The 16,943-nt window shown below is 36.1% G+C and overlaps 2 protein-coding genes across 3 annotated transcripts in view; one reads left to right on the top strand and one right to left on the bottom strand.

Annotated features, from left to right (window-relative positions):
* nbas (NBAS subunit of NRZ tethering complex) overlaps positions 1-1,389 on the bottom strand; it is a 191,255-nt gene extending 189,866 nt beyond the window's left edge. For both annotated transcript variants that reach the window (XM_084090565.1, XM_084090566.1), the window contains exons 1-2: positions 1,246-1,389; positions 819-870 (exon numbers count right to left, since the gene is read on the bottom strand). In XM_084090565.1, the coding sequence (XP_083946691.1) occupies positions 819-870; positions 1,246-1,338 (145 nt within the window). In that variant the 5' untranslated portion in view covers positions 1,339-1,389. The remainder of the gene's footprint in view (positions 1-818; positions 871-1,245) is intronic.
* Positions 1,390-1,530: 141 nt separating this feature from the next.
* Positions 1,531-14,531, top strand: ddx1 (DEAD (Asp-Glu-Ala-Asp) box helicase 1). Its single transcript, XM_084090567.1, has 26 exons — positions 1,531-1,674; positions 1,756-1,807; positions 1,946-2,009; positions 2,111-2,140; positions 2,300-2,396; positions 2,683-2,730; positions 5,307-5,390; positions 5,473-5,556; positions 5,650-5,726; positions 5,799-5,871; positions 6,521-6,597; positions 6,721-6,835; positions 6,927-7,065; positions 7,148-7,208; positions 8,124-8,222; positions 9,246-9,335; positions 9,413-9,601; positions 10,665-10,716; positions 10,845-10,991; positions 11,066-11,157; positions 11,242-11,314; positions 12,758-12,830; positions 12,915-12,957; positions 13,061-13,156; positions 13,915-14,035; positions 14,119-14,531. Exons 1-26 carry the CDS (start codon positions 1,659-1,661, stop codon positions 14,247-14,249), a joined length of 2,223 nt encoding a protein of 740 aa, XP_083946693.1. The 5' UTR covers positions 1,531-1,658; the 3' UTR covers positions 14,250-14,531.
* Positions 14,532-16,943: the final 2,412 nt, after the last annotated feature.

Below are 16,943 nucleotides of genomic sequence, written 5' to 3'. Positions count from 1 at the left end.
TGGAGTAATGCAAACCAGCTTATACAAAATATAATCAGTGTTGTTATTATTACCTAAATTAAAATAAATAAATTAAAATAAGAGGTAAAAATTTGAATATTAGATGAAAAACTTAAACTTAATTTTTTTAAAACTTTGAACGAATATTGCCTTGGCAACTAACTGAATTAAGTTGAAGTACTAAGAAATGCAAATGCTGTATAGAAATATACATTTAAAAAATATGAATGGACAAAAAATACAAAAACTTACTCTAAAACTGAAAATATAAATAAGCTCATTTGAAATTAGTTAATACAATTAATAGAAATTATTATATAAATAATACAAAAATAACAATAAAAATATGACAAAAATAATTAAAAAATAATAATAAAATTAAAATATAAATGTTAATATTTCTCATGATTAAACTGGAAATAATCTGACTTCACGAGTAGATTTATAAGCAACTTGATTTGTACTACAAAATTTATGATTAGGATCAGGTATTGTATAATTCCAAAGAAGTTTATTTTATATTGAGTAAACATGTCTGGCAAATAAACACATTCACACTGCAACACTGTTCTCTGTAAAGCTGCTTTGGAATGATGGCTGTGTCTCAAGCATGTGAGCTGCCGACCGAGACAACATTCGCATTGCAGTCTTCACAATCTTTACCTAACTAACTTACCTAAAACATGTTCAATATTACTGACTATAATTATGCAACCCCTCCGGATTCATATATATATATATATATATATATATATATATATATATATATATATTACATCTTGCAAACATGTTCTGCATCTTATCCTTGCTGTTCATACCTGTTACTGCCTTTGCAACGAGTGAAGAGTTGTGTTCCTTCAATCCACGTAGCTGGGGGGGGGAAATCAAACACAAAAAGCATGATTTCACACTCACAGTATAATGTATAAACAGGACTGTTTGTATCAGCTGGCACTAGCCTGTTAAATGGACAACTTAAGCATATCAACTTGCACCTACTCCCAAAACAAGCAGCAGGAGATTATACGTGAGTGACAATATACAAATAAATGTATTATGAAAAGCTGTAAATCATCATGAAGATATTTATTACATAATAATAATAATAATATTTACAGAATATAACCCCTGGATGATGGAACTTGGTTACGTGGCTCAAAGCAACTTGCGCAGAACTGATCTGATATAAAACATATCGGGTAAGAAAATAATTTATTCAAAGAAAGTTGGAATATTTCGACAAACCTGCGTGTCTGTTTCGGATGGCCATTCTGTGTTAACAAGTAAATCGTATAATATATTCTCCTCTTCGTCTTCCAGAATAGTATCACCTGCCATGTTTTCAATGAACTGGAAGGCACACGCGTCACACTACGGTGGCCTGCGAGGTACATATAAAGAGGCTGATGATCTTTTCAATTTTGCGTCGGATTATCTATAAGTTGTTTTCTCAAAGTATATGCAATTATAATATTAATTGTATTAATTTTACAATTACTTTATATATTTTCTGTCATTAAAAACAAGATCAGCGGAACTGAAGCGAGGAAGCGCAATCCGCACGGACCGATTTTCCCTACTTGTCTTGCACCCTAAAAGAAAACCAGCAGCACACGTTACTTCCGGTGAGAGACTCGCAGTCGCAGGAGTTTGACACCATGGCAGCATATGGCGGTGAGATATACCTGTCAACATTTATTATTAAACTGAGTGTGGTTAAACTGTGAAATTATATCTACTTATTTTGACTTCCAGAAATGGGAGTGATGCCTGAAATTGCACAGGCGGTGGAAGAAATGGACTGGCTGTGAGTTGTCTCCTAGTTCAGGGGTTTTCAATATTTGTTGACCACACTTCGAAAACCCCTGTCATAGTTCTTACACGCCTCATAAGTTAGTAATCCATGCATAATTAAAGTAGGTATTGATTTGATCTTCTCTTTCAGGTTGCCAACAGACATTCAGGCCGAATCCATCCCGTTGATTCTGGGTGGAGGAGACGTGCTTATGGTGAGATCACCGTCATAACCAGTTCAGTGTGTGTGTGTGTGTGTGTGTGTGTGTGTGTGTGTGTTAGTGATGATCACTCACCTGTGTGTTTATGTTCACAGGCTGCTGAGACTGGGAGTGGAAAAACTGGAGTGAGTGTGAAACCTTTCTAATAAATCAATGCTGAGCATTGGGTTTTTTGGTGACTGTGCACTTTGTTATAACAAATATATTCTATTTTATTAAATATAGTATATATATAATGTATAGGATATGTGAAATGTGAACCCAAAATTAATGTGGTCTTGTAGGCCTTCAGTATTCCAGTCATCCAAATAGTCTACGAGACCCTTAAAGACCAGCTGGAGGGGAAGAAGGGACGCAGTGCTGTGAAGACAGGAGGAGCAGGTATTAAACTATCATCCTTCAACTAATACATCTCTCTTATTTTACATTGACATACCATCAATAACATAACCATCAATTTTTATTTTATTTTTTATTTTTTTAAAGAAATTTGTTCAACAGAAGACAAATAAACATGATTAACTTTACCTTCAATGTCTGAAGTATTTTGAGACGGCTAGCGAATTTCATTTCAGAAACTACTTTCCTGACATTTGCTCTCATATATTTGATCAATTATTATTTTCAATTCATTGATTGTTGTTCCTGGATTTGTTGTCCACCCCAGTTTTCAATAAATGGCAGATGAACCCCTATGACAGAAGTCCAGCATTTGGTAAGCGTTTAACATTTATATGTAAAAGGTAGCCTGGGAAAACCTAGACAACTTCCGGCAAATTTAGATTTGCTCTGCAAGTAGTCTGGCAAAGAGCTCATTCAAGCCCATTTCTAATCCGTCGAAATCGCGGCACCAATCAGCAGAGATGGGACCAAGTCACACATGTGCAAGTCTCAAGTAAGTCTCAAGTCTTAACCTTCAAGTCTCAAGTAAGTCCCAAGTATTTTTTTCTTGGGCAAGTCAAGTCAAGTCAAGTCACAGGCTATGTCAAGTCAAGTCAAGTCAAGTCCTGTAGTAGGTCAAGTCAAGTCCAAGTCAAGTCACCTTATTATTGTAATTTTACTTGCAGAATCTGATCTAAATAAAGTGAAAAGACCAGATATAAGTAACTGTCAATAAATTACAACAATTTGGATTTGCATTGTAAATACTCATGTTCAGTAAAATACACCATGGAATCAAACAAAATCGTAACTTCATAAAATTATTTATTTTTCACTTCTGCCAACAGTGTTTAAAATGTATCGAAGTTTAATGTTGTATGTAAACTGTGTTTACAATAAGTGTATTGTGATTGTCAAAACATTTTAGTAACTAAACTGAATTGTATTCGGTTTAGTGACAACATGTTACAATGTTTACATAGTACAATTTCTGGTAAGCTATGCTTTTTTATTATTTAAATTCAATTCAATTATTGTGATCTGATTTAATATTGACTCATTTGGATAAATATTAGGTAGGCTACACAAGATAGCCATTCATTTTTCTCAAGAAAAAAAAAACAACTCACCTAATGCTGTAAACATACAGAGAGATATATAATGCGTTTTTTTATTATAATAACAACAACTTTATTTAATGATATATGTAAAAATATAATAAATATGTAATAGTACACTTATTTAGAAAAATACTTTTTTTTCTAGCCAACTAACGTGCTATAGCCATATTATGGTCATCAAATGGCTTTCCTGGGGTAAATGTTATGTGACATAATTGTTCTCCAGCTGTTTTATTGACCCATTTGTTTGATTGATTGGTCGATATTATGTATGAGGAATATACATTTCGGTAAGTTGTAGGCCTACTGTATCTTTCAACATTGTTCATTCGTGTTTATTTCTAGAGATGATCGGTTCACCTGCCGCTAGGGATCTGTCGCGTCACATTTACAAGCGCCAAAACGGTATTTATTGTTTGAATTTCGTAATAAAAGTGACAGAATCTGAGAGCTGAGATTTTTTTATATCATATGTAACCTGCTCTTGCGTCGCGATTTTTCTGTGCGTGAGAAAATGAATGTGTGGCGACGTGAGAGCATGTGAAAAGTGTCGCGTGTGTCTCACGGTGAATGCGTGAGTTGGCAGCTCTGTCTGGCTATCCGCGATGTTAATGTTGCATGTCTTGCAAAGCGCTGTTCATCTTTTGCCATCTTGTGAATAATTCTTGAAGCCGAAAGCGATGACCCTCGGAGTCAGTACCCCTCCGGCTGACATGTTGACGTGATATCTGATCTAAGTGGGCGTGGTGTGCAAGGTACGAGAGGGCGCGCGCGACTGATGATGGTGTCGTGATCCAGTCATGACAACGCTATTCTCAGCCTGCGCTCCAGCTGGGTAATCAACTTTATTTTTTAAAATAATTTATATATTTTATATTCAAACTGAAAACATGATGTGATTAACACTCAAGTCATTCAAGTCATCGTGTCTCAAGTCAAGTCAAGTCCCGAGTCTTTAACTTCCAAGTCCGAGTCAAGTCTCAAGTATTTTATTTTTTGTCAAGTCAAGTCACAAGTCATAAAAATAGCGACTCGAGTCGACTCGAGTCCAAGTCACCAAGTCACAAGTCCCCATGTCTGCCAATCAGAAACGTTGGGGCGGGCTTTACACGATGACGATCGGTCTATCCAATTGCGCCCAGAGGCATTTGAGCGACGTCCGTTGGTGAAGCGCACCAACTTTTAAATGCATTATTATATTCAAATTGCAAACACATGAGGACAGTCTCCATGAAAGACCCACTGGCAGATGAACAGTGCTACTGCATTTCTCTCCGAAACGGTAGGAAATTAAATTAGATTTAATAGAGGATTTTAACTGTGACACGATGATTGACAGGGCAGTTTAAGTGACAGGATGCACGCGACAGATCCGTCCGATAAAGATGACGAAGTAGTATGTCCCAAAGCTTGCCTACTTTTTTGCTACACATTCAAAAGTAAATATCTTTTCTTCACAAAAAGAGTACATACTTTTATGGCGTAGTGTAACTTAGGCGCATTGGGACGCAGCATATGGCTTTACACGATGCCGATCGCTCTGATTGGTTTTAGGTCTAATTGCGCCCAGAGGCATTTGAGCGACGTCCGTTGGTGACGCCCCTTTGGAAATGAGTTATTAATTAAGCTTTGCCAGACCATAACTCAGTTACTACTGAGAATGGTTTGGTTTTAACCAGGCTATGTAAAAGGCCTAAGCTGGATTGATCCTTAATTCTTCATTGTGATTCTGCAATCTTATTTTAACTTCTTTGTTGTAACAAAATTATATAAATTTTTTCCCCCTCAGCTATTGGTGCTGATGGCCTGTGCTGTCAGAGCAGAGAGTTCAAAGAATGGCATGGCTGTCGTTCAACCAAAGGAGTCACAAAAGGTAAGAGAACATCCTTTTTGAGTGTTCTGTCTAAAAACCAAGGGAATCCTGTAAGATTCATTCTTCACTCCTTTTTCTCCAGGGAGGTATTATTATGAAGTGACCTGTCACGATCAGGGGCTGTGTAGGGTGGGCTGGTCTTCTACCCAGGCATCACTGGACTTGGGTATGTTTCAGTGTGACCTCATTACATTGATCTGGTTATAACATAACTTCAGTTATAATATTGTTTGTTATTGTGTGTTTACCCCTCTCTTAGGAACGGATAAATATGGATTTGGCTTCGGAGGAACTGGAAAGAAATCTCACAATAAGCAGTTTGACAGTTATGGAGAGGTAAGGCATAATGAGGGCCTTTGATTTGATACTCAACTTTTAGAGGTTTGACATGATTTATGTATTTTCCAGGAATTCACTATGCACGACACCATCGGATGCTACATAGATGTGGATAAAGGCCATGTGTCATTCTCTAAAAATGGTTAGGTTTGTTTTTATGCCTTTGAGATGTTTTTTATTAAATAAATTAATAACATTTCATATAATTGAGCATGTTGTGTCATACATATGGCATGTTGAAATGTCATTCAGGTCACACTTCTGAACTGGGTCAGTAAGATTATTTTTATTTTATTTATTTATTTATTTATTTTTATTAATGCTTTTATTTAGCAAGGATGGAATAAATTGATTAAAAGTGACATAAGATATTTATAAAGATTTCTATTTCAAATAAATGCTGTTCTTTTGCATTTCTATTAATCAAAGACTCCTGAAAAAAAATGGTTTCCACAATTTTTTTTAAAACTGTTTTCAACATTGATGATAATAATGAGAAATGTTTCTTGAGCACCAAATCAGCATATTAGTCATTATCATGTGATGATAAAATGATGAAAACTCAGCGTTGCCATTACAGGAAAATTATTTTTTTACATTTTTTTTAAATGGAAGTTATTTTAAGTTGTAACAAGCCTTGATGGTGAGCATTAAAATCTTACTGACCCCAAATTTTTAAACTAGTGTACATCTATAAATGTTTTGTATCACAATATTTCTTTGGTACCAGTGTACTATGCAGCCTTTTAATGCAAATGCCACTGTAATTGATTCCTGATTGGCTTTCCCAGGTAATGATCTGGGTTTGGCTTTTGAGATTCCTCCGCAGCTGAAAAACCAGCCCTTCTTCGCCTCCTGTGTGCTGAAGGTATCTGGCATATACACAAATAGCTACTCTTTACATATAATAAACAACCTTCTCGTTGCTACGTAACGTTTCTCTTACACACCAGCTATTCTTAAAATGTGTATTTATGTCAATCAAACACAGAATGCTGAACTGAAATTCAACTTTGGCGATGAACCTTTAAAAAACCAACCTAAAGATGGATATGTGGCCCTGAACCAGGCTTCAGATGGTCATGTGGTCAAATCCAGCCAGACAGGTGAGCTTCAAATCAAATAAATCTCTTACTGCCTGCAGGGCTTGTTTTAATGTTTTCTTGCATTCTGCCTGTCATGTGTTTTTGTCCTCAGGCAGTGCTAAAGTGAGTCAGGTCAAAGCCAGTTCTAACGCCCCCAAAGCTCTCATCATTGAGCCGTCGAAAGAGCTGGCTGAACAAACCCTCAATAATGTCAACCAGTTCAAGAAATACGTTGACAATCCCAAACTAAGGTGAGCTGAGATTGACATCGGAGCTGCAGTGAGTTTGATGGTGATGGTTTGGCGTTAACTGAACATCATGATGTTATTGCAGGGAACTTCTGATAATCGGAGGAGTGGCTGCTAAAGAACAGCTCTCCGTTTTAGAAAGCGGGGTAAGTGTCCAAAGTATACAGTATAGGACTGGGCGGTATATCGAGTTTGTAAGATACAGTACAGGTCAAAAGTTTGGAAACATTACTATTTTTAATGTTTTTGAAAGAAGTTTCTTCTGCTCATCAAGCCTGCATTTATTTGATCAAAAATACAGATTTTTTTTTTAATATTGTCATATATTATTACAATTTAAAATAATTGGTTTTCAATTTATTATACTTTAAATTATCATTTATTTCTGTGATACAAAGCTGAATTTTCAGGATCATTACTCCAGTCTATCACATGATCCTTTAGAAATCATTCTAATATGATGATTCATTATCAAAGTTGGAAACAGTTCTGCTGCTTAATATTTTTTCATAACCTGTGATACTTTTTTAGGATACTTTGATGAATAAAAAGTAAAAAAATAAAATAAAAAAAAGCAAATTTTTTAAAAATAGAAATCTTTTGTAACAACAATATACACTACTGGTCAGTAATTTGGGGTCAGTAATTTTTTTTCTTTCTTTTTTTTGAAATAAATCAATACTTTTATTCAGCAAGGATGTGTTAAATTGATAAAAAGTGATAGTAAAGAAGATTTATATTATTAGAAAATATTTTTTTATTTTGAATAAATGCAGTTCTTTTTAACCTTTTATTCATCAAATATATTAAGCAGCAGAACTGTTTCCAACACTCATAATAAATCTGAATATTAGAATGATTTCTGAAGGATCATGTGACACTAAAGACTGGAGTCATGGTGGTCTCGGACTGAAAAAGGTTGAAGACCCGTCTTAGACCATAACATAAAATTCAAAACATTAGACTATAATACAGTTTAGAACCATTTACAACATTAAACAAAGTTTACAATACTGTGTATCTTCCTGTATGAATACTTTATCACTTCATTGTCCTTTTAGGTTGACATTGTGGTTGGGACCCCAGGAAGACTGGATGATCTCATATCCACAGGAAAGCTGGATCTATCCCAAGTCCGCTTCCTGGTGCTGGATGAGTGTGTATGTTGAACACTTCAGCTTATTTGCAATTCTGCACAGTTTAGCATTAAAGGAATAGGAGTTCTGTTGACAGCATTCATGGCATGCTGTTGATTTCACTGTAAATAATTTTGACTTGTAACTAAAATTGAATGTGATGTTTTAATAAAAACCAGTATAACTGTTTACCATCATCAAGATTATAAGTTAAATTTAGCTTAAAGGGATGCTCCACTTTTTTTGGAAATAGGCTCATTTTACAACTCCCCCAGAGTTAAACAGTTGAGTTTTACCGTTTTCGAATCCATTCAGCCGATCTCCGGGTCTGGCGGTACCACTTTTAGCATAGCTTAGCATAGATCATTGAATCGGACAGGACCATTAGCATCTCTCTCAAAAAATGACCAAAGAGTTTCGATATTTTTCCTATTTAAAACTTGACTCTTCTGTAGTTACATCGTGTACTAAGACCGACGGAAAATGTAAAGTTGCGAGTCCAGCAGGCGTAATGATATGACGCAGCGCCTGAAAATAGTCCCCAGCTCGGTAACTTCCAACGTGACCGGGACTAAGTTTGTCTAACCTATTAGACCTATTTTCAGGCGCTGCGTCATATCATTACGCCTGCTGGACTCATGGTACGGCAGCAAAGTTTCTTGATTATTACGCAGGAATGAGAGTATAGATCCTAGCCATATCAGCCTAAAAAATCGCAACTTTACATTTTCCGTCGGTCTTAGTACACGATGTAACTACAGAAGAGTCAAGTTTTAAATAGGAAAAATATCGAAACTCTTTGGTCATTTTTTTGAGAGAGATGCTAATGGTCCTGTCCGATTCAATGATCTATGCTAAGCTATGCTAAAAGTGGTACCGCCAGACCCGGAGATCGGCTGAATGGATTCGAAAACGGTAAGACTCAACTGTTTAACTCTGGGGGAGTTGTAAAATGAGCCTATTTCCAAAAAAAGTGGAGCATCCCTTTAACATATGGGAAAGTGTACAAAATAAATGCTTTTATTCTGGTTTAATGAATGTGTTCAGGATGGACTTCTCTCAGCTGGCTACACAGACTTTATCATGAGGGTCTACAACCAGATCCCTCAGGTGACCTCAGACGGCAAGAGACTACAGGTGAGCAAAGCTCTGATATCTGTTTCCCATGAATATGCATTAGAGTTGTTCATAAATGACGCACGTGTGTTTTGTAGGTGATCGTTTGCTCTGCCACGCTGCACTCATTCGATGTAAAGAAGCTCTCAGAGAAGATCATGCATTTCCCCACATGGGTGGATCTGAAAGGAGAAGATTCGGTACCAGAAACGGTCCATCACGTGGTGGTGCCAGTCAACCCAAAAAATGACAGGCTTTGGGAGAAACTGGGAAAGAACCACATCAGGGTACATATGCAGCAAACATCTCACTTCATCATGCCTTTGCCTATACAGACCCTTTCCAAAAAATTAGAATATCATGGAAAAGTTTATTTATTTCCATAATTCCATTCAAAACGTTAAACTTTCATAGATTATAGATTCAGGGCCCACAACTTAAACGATTTCAAGTATTTAGTTGTTTATTTGTACATAATTTGGGCTTCCAACTCATAAAACCCACGAAAACAGGATTTCAAAAAATTAGAATATTACATGAAATCACACAGTAATTACACAGTGATACCATGGTCATTGAACCAGGTTTTGGTTCTTTTGGCAGTGTGTGCAGGTGCAAATCCTGCTGGAAAATGAAGTCAGCATCTCCATAAAGCTTGTCTGCTGAAGGAAGCATGAAGTGCTCTGGAAATGTCCTGGTAGACGGCTGTGTTGAGTGGACAGCACAGTGGACCAACACCAGCCGATGACATGGCTCCCCAAACCAACACAGACTGTGGAAACTTCACACTGGACTTCAAGCATCTTGGATTGTGTGCCTCTCCATTCTTCCTCCAGACTCTGGGACCTTGGTTTCCAAATGAGATGCAAAATTTGCTCTCATCAGAAAAGAGGACTTTGGTCCACTGTGCTTTATTAAATCCAGAGTCAACGCAGCCGTCTACCAGGACATTTTCAGAGCACTTCATGCTTCCTTCAGCAGACAAGCTTTATGGAGATGCTTCCTTCATTTTCCAGCAGGATTTGCACCTGCACACACTGCCAAAAGAACCAAAACCTGGTTCAATGACCATGGTATCACTGTGTAATTACTGTGTGATTTCATGTAATATTCTAATTTTTTGAAATCCTGTTTTCGTGGGTTTTATGAGCTGGAAGCCCAAATTATGTACAAATAAACAACTAAATACTTGAAATCGTTTAAGTTGTGGGCCCTGAATCTATAATCTATGGAAGTTTAACGTTTTGAATGAAATTATGGAAATAAATAAACTTTTCCATGATATTCACATTTTTTGGAAAGGGTCTGTATGTACAAAAAGTCTAAATCAGTGAGGTTGTGTCTTCCCAGACGGATGAAGTTCATGCCAAGGATGACACGCGACCTGGAGCCAACACCGCAGGTATGAATCTTCCAGAAATATATGAATGCTTCCATGCTCGTATTATCAATTGTGAACATTTCAAAAGGACCTTGACTTGGTCTGATATAAAGGTCTTGCAGTGAATCATTTTTATATGGCTTTATCAGAGATGTGGTCAGAGGCCATTAAGATTCTGAAGGGAGAGTATGCGATCAGAGCCATTAAGGAGCATAAGATGGATCAGGCCATCATCTTCTGCAGGACAAAGATCGACTGCGACAATATGGAGCAGCACTTCATCAAGCAGGGAGGAGGTGAGGCGGGCTTTTAGTCGAACAGCCATTATATCCAATCACATCTGGATGCAAACATTTGGCTTTTACTACAGGGCCAGACAAGAAAGGACACCAGTTTTCTTGTGTCTGTCTTCATGGTGACAGGAAACCAAATGAGCGCAAATATAACCTGGAGCGATTCAAGGTAAAGAAGAAAATGAATAAATCGTGCCATTGAATAACTTTAGTCACTTCTTATAAAAGTATTCTTTTATCATCCTCACTTTAGAAACAGGAAGTGAAGTTTCTGATTTGCACAGATGTGGCTGCTAGAGGAATCGATATCCGTGGTGTTCCTTATGGTAAGAATTTCTCTGTTTACGTTTCCTATAACTAGTATACGGAATGATTTTTAATTATCATTGTTTTTTGCCACAATAATAACTTTTAGTAATGTACAGTACAGGTCAAAACTTTGGAAACATTACGTTTTTTTTATATTTTTGAAAGAAGTCTCTAATGCTTATCAAGACTGCGTTTATTTGATCAAAAATACAGAAAAAAACTGTAATATTGTGAAATATTATTACAACTTAAAATAATAGTTTTCTATTTGAATATACTTTAAAAAATTATTTATTCCTGTGATGCAAAGCTGAATTTTCTGGATCATTACTCCAGTCTTCAGTGTCACATGTGACATCCAGTCTATCACATGATCCTTTAGAAATCATTCTAATATTCTGATTTATTATGAGTGTTGGAAACAGTTCTGCTGCCTAATATATTTGATGAATGAAAGGTTAAAAAGAACTGCATTTATTCAAAATAAAAAAAAATATTTTCTAATAATATAAATCTTCTTTACTATCACTTTTTATCAATTTAACACATCCTTGCTGAATGAAAGTATTGATTTATTTCAAAAAAAGAAAGAAAAAAAATTACTGACCCCAAATTACTGACCAGTAGTGTATATTGTTGTTACAAAAGATTTCTATTTTTAGAATTATTTTTTTTTACTTTTTATTCATCAAAGTATCCTAAAAAAGTATCACAGGTTATGAAAAAATATTAAGCAGCAGAACTGTTTCCAACTTTGATAATGAATCATCATATTAGAATGATTTCTAAAGGATCATGTGATAGACTGGAGTAATGATCCTGAAAATTCAGCTTTGCATCACAGAAATAAATGATAATTTAAAGTATAATAAATTGAAAACCAATTATTTGAAATTGTAATAATATATCACAATATTACATTTTTTTCTGTATTTTTGATCAAATAAATGCAGGCTTGATGAGCAGAAGAAACTTCTTTCAAAAACATTAAAAATAGTAATGTTTCCAAACTTTTGACCTGTACTGTATATATTTTTTAATATTAATTATTTAATGTTTATTTACTATATTTAATAAAAACAAAAATAAAGAATTATTATTATTATTATTATTATTATAATTTAATTTGGTTTATTATTAAATAAAACATCATTAATTAATATTCATTTATAAATAGATGAATATACTATTAATATTCATGCCAGTTTAATTTACAAAATGATTGCAATTGTTTAACTGTCAAGTTAAAATGCTATGCTTAATTTATGCAAAAAACAAATGCATAGCCCATGAACAGTTGTTTTCTGTTAATTGCACAGAGTTGTTGAGTGCCGTTTAACAAATCCAGCAACGTGCCTTTTATTAATAGACCTGTTGTTAAGAATTGTTAAAAATTCAATCAAGCCTATCTGAAATGAATTCAGAAAGGGATAATTGCAATATTGCGTTGTGTTTTGCAGTGATAAACGTGACTCTGCCAGATGAGAAGCAGAACTATGTTCACCGCATTGGAAGAGTTGGCAGAGCGGACAGGTGACGGCCAGCGTTTGTCTTGTTTCATTACGTGTAGATTGCGATCTGTCAGTGTTTGTGTGAATGTTTGTGATGTCCCTACAGGATGGGTTTGGCTATATCCCTGGTTGCAATGGAGAAAGAGAAAGTAAGTAGGAAGTGCAGGAGAACCGGTGTAAAAGTATAAATGTATTTTGTTTGTGTGTATGTTGTTAATTGTGTGTGTGTGTGTGTGTGTGTGGTGCACACAGGTGTGGTACCACGTTTGTGCCAGCAGAGGGAAAGGCTGCTATAACACCAAACTCAAAGAGAACGGAGGATGCACTATTTGGTACAACGAGAAAGAGGTGAGAACTGCATTTGCATGACATTAAAGGGATAGTTCACTTTGAAATAAAATTTTGGTATGTTTTAGCTTACCTCAAGGGCATCCAAGATGTAGGTGTCTTTGTTTCCGCAGTAGTTTAAATTTTGATATTTTTAGGTCAAACCGTTCTTGTCTGTCAGTCATATAATGCAGGTCTATGGTCACCACCTCAAAGAGCATGCACAGAGAAGTCCAAATTAAACAATTCCCCATCGTAAGTACACATTGATGGCCTAAGACACGAAACGAGCGGTTTGTGTGAGAAAACGAACAGTATTTATATCGTTTTTACCTCTACACAACCACGTCCAAGTGATCTGAGGGCGCGCGCGCTTCCTGGTGTGTGACGTGTGCGCGCGTTCTGGCTTAGTCTGCGCAAGCGCCGGAAAGTGTACAAGAGGTAAAAACGATATAAATACTGTTCGTTTTCTCACACAAACCGCTCGTTTCGTGTCTTAGGCCATCAATGTGTACTTACGATGGGGAATTGTTTCATTTGGACTTCTCTGTGCATGCTCTTTGAGGTGGTGACCATAGACCTGCATTATATGACTGGCAAACAAGAACGGTTTGACCTAAAAATATCAAAATTGAAACTGCTGCGGAAACAAAGACACCTACATCTTGGATGCCCTTGAGGTAAGCTAAAACATACCAAAATTTAATTTCAAAGTGAACTATCCCTTTAACAATATTCTAACTTATTTTATCCTTATTCTTATTGTGCTTCTGTTTTAGTTGTTGTCAGAAGTCGAGGAGCATCTGAAATGTACCATTACTCAGTGTGAACCTGACATCAAAGTTCCTGTTGATGAATTTGACGGCAAAGTGACGTACGGGCAGCGAAGGGCTACCGGGGGTGAGTGTTTTCAGATGTCCTGTTTGTAGGCCATTCACGTTGTATCTCTATCACTCATCTCCATATCTATTCCCACACCCCAGGTGGTCTCTATAAGGGCCATGTGGATATATTGGCCCCGACCGTACAGGAACTGGCCAACCTGGAGAGAGAGGCACAAACTTCCTTCCTTCAGCTCAGCTATCTACCCAACCAGCTCTTTAAAGCATTCTAGAAACACACTCGCATACGTCACGCTCAAATAATGAAGACGCTAGAGGACAAGAATGTTTGTCACTAACTTTACATAATAAATGTATTTAATTTCTGGTTCATGTGGTTTGAATGCAAATTTGAAATTTGCTTGTGCTATTATTTACTTTGATCAATTGATTGTTTTCAATTGATTTTCTTTAATATTTTAAGCATTGAAGAAATGTAAAAATTGGTTTTGTTTTTCCAAAGCATTGATAATAATGCAAGTGGTCAACCTGAAATAAATGAAAAGAGCATAATGCTTCTGTTTTCTTCAGTTATTGTGTTTACAACATATAAGCAGAGCTCATCTTTATAGTATTTGAGAAAACTCCGGTGAAATTTACATTTAATCAAATGGAAAGAGGCAGTCGATGGAAAATGTTCTCTTTTTTTACTAAAAATATCTAAAAAATATTATTTAAATATTGTTTTCATATAATTAGAGCTAAACAATCTATTATGAATGTATTATTTATACTATAGGCTATACGTACGCCAAATAACGTACGCCAAATAACAAGCACATGAAAAAAATTAAACAGATTTTTTCAAATAATGTTTAAAAATGCTGAATATTTTTTTGTTTATATTAAATGTATATGATTATGTAATCTATAGGGTTTCTTGCCTAATAATCAACAGAATTTCTATGCTCCAGTACCTCATACTAACACTAGATGGCGGGCTTGTCCTAATGAAGAGATGTCCACTCTCTCAGAACTGCTGAGACGTCCATTGTAGGGTTCATGTCATAAGCACTACTTTATTTATAGCAGAGCAAAGTCCAAAAGAGGGCAATGAAGTTAAACGTCATTAATAATCTAAAATTGCATCACTGTACTCGCAGTAATCCAACACGCATGTGTTATTGCAGACTCCTGTTTAAACTCAAAATCACACACACAGGAGGACATCTCTCTGTAATTATACCCAAACTAACAGCACTGCTCGTAAACAACCCTGCATTTTAAACTAATCCACACCAGACCACACACACACACCTCAACTTACATTCCTACCCTAAATTCGATTACATAATATGGTTACTTATGGATTCATACAACAGATGGGACATCACAGAGCCCGTCGGTACATAAGCACTCTGATCAAGTTCCTGACCATAATACTATAATACTCAACCTCTGTCCTAAACCAGGACCAACGTATCAAGAGTGAGATGTTTAAAAGTTTCTATTTATCTTTTTTTTTCTCTGTACTTCTCTTTTCATGTTATGTAACTGCAGTAGCTCTGTATATATATATATATATGTGTGTGTGTGTGTGTGTGTATGTTTCCACTCCCAAGCTTCTTTGGGAGCAAATGGTTTCCAGCTGCCAGAGCCAGTCTTACTTCCAATGGTGAAACGGTGACACTATACGTTTGTCCGCCTTTTGCTCACTTCCTAAACCCTGCAGACTCACACTTAACCCATTCAACATGCTTCTCGACAGACTAATGACACATTTCAGACAGATAATATTGCATTTTTCTCATGTCTGAAGGCCATTTTCTTCACATAAATGGTGAAAAGGTGCAGAAAGAACAAAGATTAGACAATGTAAAAATGTAACCAGGGGCCCACAGCGAGATTAAAAGCAGGTCCAGATGGAATCTTCTCTTTTTTGTGCTAAAAATCTGTGGGATTGATTTAAATGTGTTAAACAGAGCTACTGGCCTGCATCCTAATGTTCAGATTAGTTGAAAGCTGCGTCCAAATATACTTCCATACTATATAGTAGGCAAAAAACAGTATATGAGCCGAATTCATAATATTCATGAACAGTATTCATAAAAGAGTGGGCTAAAAGTACCCGGATGACCCATTACTTCCCATGGGATTCTGAAGTGTGCCGTCGATAGACACTTTTCTGTTCCATGAGGCCAAAAGAGGATTTGTGAATGGCAGTGAGGAGATGCAATTTAGTCCAGTCGTTTTATGAAAAAAGGTTGAACAAATTGCAACAGAAGCAAACTCAACTGATTTTGCATCCTGAGTAAGGAAACAAAAGTCCTGAATAATCCCATTAGGGGAAAGTTTCGAAAAAGACCCAAATATATCCTATTCAAATACCACAACAGATCTAAACATTGGGTATAGCCAGGGGAAAATGTCTTGTTGAATCTTGTTGACACATAACAGTAAAATACTTAATGTTAAGGTCTGAATGGAGCCCATTTAGGCTCCCCATGAACATTAATACGTAGAGCCAGGAAGAAGTACTTTAAACCAGCCTTTATTCATTATTATTGCAGAGATGGGGTTTTGGGCTGGGCCCGTGGGACTGTTTCTGGGGATTCACTTTTTATTTTGCCTGCCTTTTGTCTTCTGCATTCTCCTTACCATTGTCTCCTGTTCTTCCCTCAGACTCGTCCCCCAGAAACAGTCCCACAGACCCAGCCCCAAACCCAATCTCTGCAATATTAATAAAGGCTGGTTTAAAGTACTTCTTCCTGACATTTTCACCTGGCTATACCCAATGTTTAGATCTGTTGTGGTATTTATGCAAATTAGCACATACGTAATTAGATTATGCACCGTTTGTCCATGTTAACAAACAATTTAAAAAAACATGTAATACATTTTTTGTTTGTCTTGATGCAAGTAATCAACTCAGTCATTTTCATGGTGATATCTAAAGGTTAAAATTTTTACCCTATTCACGTAAGAAA

This window comes from Abramis brama (genome assembly GCF_963993115.1).
Source record: "Abramis brama genome assembly, chromosome: 18".
Classification (NCBI taxonomy): Eukaryota; Metazoa; Chordata; class Actinopteri; order Cypriniformes; family Leuciscidae; genus Abramis; species Abramis brama.
The sequence above is the reverse complement of the archived record's forward strand: the minus strand, read 5'-3'. Positions and strand labels throughout refer to the sequence as shown.

Excerpts from the sequence above, each read along its gene's own strand:
- ddx1 (XM_084090567.1), top strand. Across the intron at positions 5,727-5,798 it reads AGTTTGACAGTTATGGAGAG|GAATTCACTATGCACGACAC; the intron begins GTAAGGCATAAT and ends TGTATTTTCCAG. Across the intron at positions 11,315-12,757 it reads TATCCGTGGTGTTCCTTATG|TGATAAACGTGACTCTGCCA; the intron begins GTAAGAATTTCT and ends TGTGTTTTGCAG.